General features: G+C 35.1%; 1 protein-coding gene across 2 annotated transcripts in view; it reads left to right on the plus strand.

Moving 5' to 3' along the window:
• The window catches only part of LOC106672618 (acetyl-CoA carboxylase), a 50,176-nt gene extending 44,038 nt beyond the window's left edge, over nucleotides 1-6,138 (plus strand). For both annotated transcript variants that reach the window (XM_014404172.2, XM_014404171.2), the window contains 5 exons: nucleotides 1,339-1,603; nucleotides 1,677-1,847; nucleotides 1,920-2,066; nucleotides 5,301-5,480; nucleotides 5,556-6,138. In XM_014404172.2, coding sequence (XP_014259658.1) covers nucleotides 1,339-1,603; nucleotides 1,677-1,847; nucleotides 1,920-2,066; nucleotides 5,301-5,459 — 742 coding nt within the window. In that variant the 3' untranslated portion in view covers nucleotides 5,460-5,480; nucleotides 5,556-6,138. The remainder of the gene's footprint in view (nucleotides 1-1,338; nucleotides 1,604-1,676; nucleotides 1,848-1,919; nucleotides 2,067-5,300; nucleotides 5,481-5,555) is intronic.
• Nucleotides 6,139-8,800: the final 2,662 nt, after the last annotated feature.

The following is an 8,800-nucleotide window of genomic DNA, read 5'->3' on the forward strand; positions in this document are numbered from 1 at the left end:
GGTTACTTATCAGAGGTGATCATTCCGATTTCTCATTCATCCATGGATAATTTAATAATACCTAGTTAATTTTCCTTAGAAAGACCTTAATTTTTTTTCGTTGACTGTAATGCGTTTGTGATATAATGGGGGAACCGGAAAGTAATGTCTTTTCTGCCCATGTCAATATTCGTTTGTCATTTATCAGCTCATTGTGTACTTCAAACTCGTGCCAAAGACATTTTAAGGTTAGAATGACTTGTTTACTCGAAAATAATTAAATCTTAAATTTTTCTTTAAAATTTATGGTGAAATGGCCAGCCAAATAAGAGAAGAGGTACATATCCGGCATTGTGTGCTTTTTGAGTTTCACAAGGGTAGTAACACAACAGTTGCTACCAAAAACATTTGTGATGTTTATTGAAGTACATAAGACGTTCTTAAATGCCGAAGGTGGTTTTTTTAGTTCAAATCTGGTAATTTTGATCTTTTTGACTTGTATTAGTCAAGACAAACAACTTTAGACAATGACATGTTAATGGCAGAAGTGGATGCAAATTCGTGTCAGACAATTGAGACTGACTTGACAACTATCAAACACTCATAACCAATGTTGGACATCCATTTGAGAACTTTTAGATTAGTAAACTAAGCAATCAGGTGTTTGCTTCAGCAACACAATACAGAAGTGTTTTTTGATTGCTTGATCACTGGAGATGAAAAATGGTCCTCTGTGATAATCCAAAATGCAAAAGGGAGTGGCTCTGTATGAATGAATTGCCACAAAGTACAGCTAAGCCAAGTTTACACCTCAAAAAGTGGTTTCGTGGAATAATCGCGGGGTTTTCATTTTGAAGTGCCGAAATCTTGACCTTTACCGTGAACAGTTAGATCCAGTCAGTGCATTCATCAACAGAAAAGGCGTTATTCAGCAACAGTATTATGTAAGATGCACTGAGCAAGACAAACCCTAGAAAAAATTGTAGGAGGTATTGCCTCACCCACCATACTCATCTGATATTACGCTATCTGATTTCCATTTATAACAATTGCTACTACATTTTCTGAGTGGCAAAAAATTGAAAATTTTGATGATGTGCCAAATACATCTCTAGATATTTTGCTCAAAAACTAATTTATTTGTATCGATCAGGCATTGAAAATTTGCACACTAGATAGCAAAAAGTTGTTGACAATGAAGTAATTACATCATTGATTAAAAATAAAAACTTACGAAAAATTTATCTGTTTGAATTAATGTAAAAAATGAAATTACTTTCCACTTATTATGTTTAATGCAGTCAATATATTTTATATAGCAATCTCGTCTATACTAATATTTACTTTTATTTTGTTCAGAGGTGGTGTTTTGGAACCTGAAGGAATAGTAGAAATTAAATTCAGGATGAAAGATTTAGTCAAAGTAATGGCAAGATTGGATCCAGAATTAATAAAGTTTCGAGAAAGGCTAGCAGAAAATGTGAGCAATGAAGAGAAAGCAGAATTGGAGGAAAAAATTAAAAATAGAGAAAAGTACCTAACCCCTATGTACCACCAAGTAGCTGTACATTTTGCCGATCTTCATGACACACCAGAGCGCATGCAAGAAAAAGGCGTTATTCAAGTATTTATTATTTACACATATTTAGAAATGTATGTATAGTGATAATAGTGATTAAAAAAAATTTTTTTTAAAGGATATCGTTCCATGGAGGAATTCTAGAAGCATATTGCATTGGCGCTTAAGAAGACTCCTTCTTCAAAACATAATCAAAAGAAATATGATCAAGATGCAGCCTTCTCTTAATGATGGTCAAGCCCAAGCAATGCTCCGTAGATGGTTTATTGAAGAAAAAGGAACTACTGAGGTATTTATTTTACAGATTTTACTTAATAACAGTAAACAATAAGTTATAATCAAATTTAAACATTATTTTTAGTCATATCTGTGGGATACTAATCGAGCTGTGGTTTCATGGCTGGAATATCAGTTAAGCATAGGGGAAACAGGAGAATCAATCATTGCTAAAAATATGAAAAGTGTTCAGCGTGATGCTATTATTAACCAAATAAAGAATGCATTAGATGTAAGTATATTTTTGAATTACTTATCTGTTTATCCTTATTCAAATCATTCATATAAGGGCGCGCGCTGATTTCTATGTACTTAAGAGGAGAACATTTAGCGTACAGTCTTAATTACTTTTTGTGCGGAGGGAAAGTAAGGTTCAAAAATACAACAAATCAGAGAGATAATATTCATGAACATTGAATTTTACATTTTTTTGATTGTCTTAATATCGGAATAAAAAATAAAATGACAAAAGTGTGGACCCCATCATGCTGGGTACTTAGAGACTAAAGCTAAAAGTATAGAAACATGAACATGCTTTAGCTGGTTGGCTATGAAATTTTTGATTCTTGATTCTCTGAATGTTGGTTTTCCTAATACAGAAATCATTGTTCAACATTTCCTTGTATAATTAACACAATATGGAGTTGAAGCCTAGCAGCCGTTGTAGTCAGACATGTTTTAGTGTGCTCCGCTTTAGTTTGACTTTTTAGTGGTTTTGGTGTTTTTGAACAACTGTTTTTTGCCTATAGGCTGTTGCTTTATCTCCGTTTTTGCGAAGTGTGACAGGATTTACTTTTTCTGTAAGTAAGAGTCCCCAGTGCGTGTTCAAAGTTCCATTGATAGTCGTGTTTACAGGCCATGGTCATTGCCATTCCTGTTGACAGCTGTTACCGCCCTATCAAGATTTTGGTTACAGATGACTCGTTTACGTGTTGTTTGTGGCATTGATTTATTTAAAATATATGCAGTCCGACACCAATAAGACTTAGCCTACTAAAACAAGCACTTGAGCTAAAAGAGCGAGAAGTTCCCCTGAGTCTTTTTCCATGGCCAAGAGGATATCCACCTCTCAACCAGAGTTCTACTGTGATGTTCCGTTGTCTACTTTTATGGAAAATATGAAGCATTAATGAATGATCTGGATGCTAAGCTGGCCTCCTTGGCCTCCAAGGCGGAGATTAAGGCCCTGCAAAATGAGGTGGCAACACTTAAAGATGAAAATCAGGGCTTGAGGCTCGAGATGAAAATAAAACAAACGATTTACTTATTGATGCTCTTGACAACAGGGGATACAGGAGAAATCTCGTACGGGGTCTGAACCGCAATCCTGACGACAATCCATAGCAATTGATCTGTAATTTCTGTCATCAATTGCTTCAAGTGGATATTAAAACAGAGAATATTTTCGCCTCTTCCCTTGGTCCAAGAGGTGATGTTTCTTGACCACTCCTTATTTTGTTTGAGTGGCTTACCGACAAGACGGCTGTTTTATTAAAAGTAGCAAGGCAACTGAAAAACACAGATTACTCTATTCAGCAGGATTTTTCCAAGAATGTAAGAGGAAGATCTTAACTTTCTTACGCCGAGAATTTACCGGCTTCGCTCCGTGGAGACGGGTGGGGTTACTTAATGTATTATTAAATTTAAAAAAAATGGGCGCCACGCTGTTTATATACACGGGAACAGCAAACCGTAAAGAAAAAGAAATAAAGGAAATAAATCCAAGAAAATTCAATAACAGTAAAATTAACTAAAAAAAAAGAGAACACAATATTTACATAAGGAAACAAAAATAAACACATTTATTACAAAGGAACCTAAAATATTAAACATAGACCAATCTTAATCCCTACGGGTAACATTTTAACAAACTTACGCACTAAATGAATCTAAATTATCTTAAAATCTAAATAAACATTCCTTAAAAACTAAACTTTCCTGGGAACCAGTGTCCAGATATGCTTCTTTTCCAGGCGATTGAAAATCCCCCTTCTAGGAATGTGGAGCACCTTCTCTGAAGTTGAGTGGGTCCGCGATCGCCTTCGTTGATCAAGGAATTGATGATTTTCTTTGATCCGGCCAGGCCGTAGGGATATCCGTCTCCGACGCACACCGTCCTCTCTCTGACTCACTCCTCTCCACTCTCTCATAAGCCTATCCTAGGCCGTATTAATTTTGATTGACCCACCACCAATTTTAGTTTAGGTGGCATTACAATTCAGGAGGCATCCTCGGCCAAACAACAATAATACACTCATACTACGTTACGAACGTAACAACTTTTGTTAATGCACTGAGAGATTCTACGACTAAAGAACTCTTTGAAAGTCTTTGTCACTTAGGACCATCTTTGCGTTCAAGATATAGTAAACGAAAATGGCGAATTAGTAGGTGGTAGGGATAACGGAGTTGGAAAACTGTGTGAGGTACTTGGCGCAAATGTGTCATTCTCTTCTTGGGCATGCTTTCTGACTCGCAATCCTCGAGACCACTTTGCATTGGACTCCTGGCCCGCTTGCTTATAATATTGCGGGCTTAAAAAATAAAGTTGATAACTTTTGTTTTCTTGAATTCATTAATAATTTTGATATATTTTGTGAATCACAAAGAAATGTCAAAGGGTTCAAGGAATGTTCAAACATTGTTCAGGGATCTTTCAAGAACTGTTTGTATGCCGTTCGATGACCGTTATAATTGCCATTATAATATAATAATAAATGCTGATATACTATGAACCAGTTTCTGTCAGGATTTATTAGGTGCACTAGTTCATAACATCATAGAGGGTCAGTTTTTCATGATGTTTTTGGGCAAGGAGGTCATGGCTGAAGCACGTTCATGCTAAAATGCAAGTCAGTCACAACCCAAATGTCACTTACCAACACTAGTTTCCACATTCTTCAGCGTCTTCTAGTTTCTCTTTTTAGCAGCTTCCTGGACCCTCGACAGTCAACTATATTCGACTGGCTATGTCTCTTTACAGGTTCTGGTTGACTGAGTCCTCTGACTGGCTGACTGACTCCTTTGATTGAGTATTTTTGCTTTTCCAATCTTCACTTTTTATATTGGTTTCTGCACAAGGGTGGAGAGAAGGAAAAACAAAACCTGTTTGGCCTGATGGACCCCACCCTTCTCGACACCTCCGACTCATTATAATTCGAGGGAGTAATCATTACACAACCCCCTTTGTTGATGGCCTTCTGGGGTAGAGAGTACAAAGCCCATCTGGTTGACAAGATCTCTCCATACCATTAGGTTCTCTTCCTGAAATGGGTTTAATTTAATGATAGACTAAATTTAGACTTAATTTCTTAAAAAACATATTTGTTCTTACAACAATGTATATGCATACTTGTACATAGTGCTAAAACATTATTATAATAATATATTTGTTTATGTCAAAATAATTTATTATAATTATTTAATTTTTTGAATTTTTTATTTATTTATTTTATTTTTTTTATAGGAAAGCCCTGATGTTGCAATGGATGCTTTAGTTGAACTTTTTGAGACGTTAACTCCATTGAAGAGGTCTGAAGCACTACGGACGTTGTCACATTTAGAGACTTTCAGCCCATCGCCTGGTCTGGCTGATATACAAAATACACCTCATTCAGAAACATGAGGGTTACCATACACCTGGGGGGTTAGTGTCAATAAAATTATTCGTTTATACCTTTCATTTGATATGGTTACTATTAATTTTTTTGTCTTGTTCCAGGGTCAATTCAACACTTACAAAAGTATCTTGTGATCGTAGGATAGATGTTTTAGTTTAGTTCCCGAGCGTCACATAATGTTAACAAGCTAAATGTGCATGCAAATGATTTGTATTTTTGAAATTCAAACTGTGTGAGCATAGTTTATAAAAAAAAAGACATATAGAAGTGTTAGGTAATAATGCTAGTGATTTGAATTATGATAGGCTGGCATGTAAAGGTGTGTAGAACTGAATTTTTTGTAGATTTGTTTTTAGCCTTTATTTAATTACACTGAAAACTAAGATTTAAAGCTGTTTTAAAAGCCAAGACCACGTGTTTGGTGAACCAAATACTGTAAAATATAATTTGTAATTAAATTGACATATATTTTTATATAAATGTGGTGTGAATTTTGAAAAGTTCACTTTAATTAATAGCTGATTCTAAATGTTTATATTATTTATATTCATCAAATCATTTGTATATTAAGGACTATAAGTTAGATTGAACACATTTAAATAAATTGTAGAAATGTTTCTTATTTTTATAATGTGTACTTACTGTACAGGGATAAATTTTTGATTAAAAGGTATTTGAAGTTAACGTATCTATTTATTCAGTGTTGCTACCAAAATTCTTTGATTTTACAATTTCAAAAGCCATTTTTTTTGTGTCAACTAAGTGCAACTGAACATTTTATGATGAAAAAAAATTGGAATGTGTCCTGTTTTTAATACCGGTTTATTACACAATATGAAACATCTTTTTCTGAACAGGAAATGAATGAAAAAAAAAATGAATAAGTAAAATATATTTTATTACTATTATTTTATTATCCTTTTCTAAATTATTTTCCCAGATCACAAGTTTTCTAACAGGTGAGTCACAAGATTAGAAAAGGCTTTTTAATCTTAGATTGTTAGGGACATCAGTTGCCGCAACGGTGTAGGCTCTGTAAGGTAAAGGTACCGGGTTTGAATCCAGCATTCGACCTGACATACAAATGGGCTTTTTTTGAAAAACACCAGCACACCGAAGGTTGATATGAGCTCTGCTGTTACGAGCCCTCATAAAAAAATCTTAGATTCATTTGTTCAAGAAAAAAGTCATATAATCCAAAGTCTAATAAGCTCCAAATTAACTGTCTGAAAGGGACAGAACAAGAGAATATGGGAGATGTGCTAGGATTTCTTGCTGTCTCAAAAAAAAAAAAAAAAATGCATGTAATTTATGAAGCTCAGGTACAAAGATCTTAAAGTAAGTAAGATATTTCCTAACAAGCTTAATATCCAACTACCTAGTATCATGGATGAGGGGTCAGAACTAATTAACAATACTTTTTTCATACTATTCTCAGTTAAAATAACATGGGGCTGTGCCAGGATTTGAACTCAGAACTGCTAGCATGGCAAGTAGAATACAGTTGTCCCAACCACTCAGCCACACCTGTCCCTGATTATTTTTTTTAACTAGCGTTTACCAACAATGATGAAAACCCCTCGCACTGTTGTCAATGGGGTTACTCAATATTATGACATCAGCTCTCATTAATCACACATACACACATATATTTCATATACACACATATATACAAACAAACACACATAACTCACATTACACATACACACAGTATATTCAATTCTATATCTGATATTGATTTCCCTTAATAAGATTAGGGAACCTAACAATTGACCCATGTTGATATCTTTGTGCTAGGGGTCACGCCTTGCTCCTTGGAAGTACGTGCTACCTGGACGCTGACTAAAGCAGATAAAATTATGCGGGATTATAAATCTTTTTCATTTAAACAATAATATTCAAAATCTAGTAAAAAGACTTAATTTTGATTACATAATATCAACAGATTTCAATGTCACAACCCATTTCCCTTATGGCACAACGCGACCAAGTGTGACCAAGTGTGACACATTTATCAACCTTTGTCTACAAGTGGAATATTTGTGGAGGTTTTGCCTCAAAAGCAGGTGTCTGCAAGTCAGACGGGTTTGGCCTGTCCTTAATCGGGTTGGCACTGTCCTTTCCTTTTATTTCAGACTCTCAGGGGGGCATTGCTCAATGATGTTCTTGATTTGCAAGAGCTTCTCAGATGGCCTGGTCCATTGTGCTACCCTACCAACGCTCTCTTAAGCTGGGTTTCCATTGCACAAAAAAAATCACTTGCACAACTAAACACGAGAACCACTCACAAAGCATGGTCTTGGGTTAACCATTTCCACGAGGCGAAACAATGTGAGCTATCAGTTTGCACAAGACAAGCATGCTTGCATTTAAACTACAACTTCTGCATCAGAATTTGCATACTTTTTGTCTTTGTCCCATTTTGATGCTCATTTCCTTTCATGTATCCTCTCTCTTATTCTTGTTATGACGAGTTATCTTTAGCATCCCACAAAAATTGGTAGCTGTGGTACACGAATGCAGACGTCCTGGTTCATTCTCATACTTGAGACAAGTGCGTTTACGTGGAGAGAAACAAACAATACGGAACACTTTGATGCACACTAAAAACCTGACAGCTCACCCTGAAACATTCTCGCGTAAAAAGTTTCACAGTCCCAGCTAGGTGTCCCCAATGAGACAAGTTTTGCAAAACAATTGGGCTAGTAATTTTTAGTGCTCTGGAAACCCAGCTTCACAGCATTTTTTACTGCCTGCACAGTGCGCCACTGGGCCAGAACAAGGTAGGTTGGTCTAGAGGGTGAGCCAGCTTTTCCTCCCTCATCTGCACATGCTCAGACAACTACTATCGTTTTTCCGAGACGCCTTAACTCAGCATAACTTTCCCACAAGAGCACCACAAGAGGGTTTACCTTTTGTGATGACTCCAAATTCACCCAAAAGTATGTTTTCTGCCATTGCTCTGTTTTATGATTTCTTTAAATTATTTATTGATCTTAGGGCCAAAATACACTGCCTATGATGTGACACAAAGCTGAGCAGTCACAATAAGAAGCTGAAATTGCATCATATAGCTTCATTACAATAAAGACTATTATTATTATTAATGTTGGCTTGATAAATAGAAGTTGACAAATAATAATAGACAAGTTGCATATTGTACTAAAAATAAACTAATATAAATTAAAAGATAAAAAACTTTACAGAAATAAATGTTTGAATGATTTTAATAAAATAACTCACCATTCTTCAACCAAACACAATATGATTTATCATAACCACATTAAATCAAAATAGACCTAATTTATACATATTTTATACTTAATATTAAATAAAATATAATTAT

This window comes from Cimex lectularius, unplaced genomic scaffold (assembly GCF_000648675.2).
Source record: "Cimex lectularius strain Harlan isolate CLEC.00 unplaced genomic scaffold, Clec_2.1 scaffold152, whole genome shotgun sequence".
Taxonomy (NCBI): Eukaryota; Metazoa; Arthropoda; class Insecta; order Hemiptera; family Cimicidae; genus Cimex; species Cimex lectularius.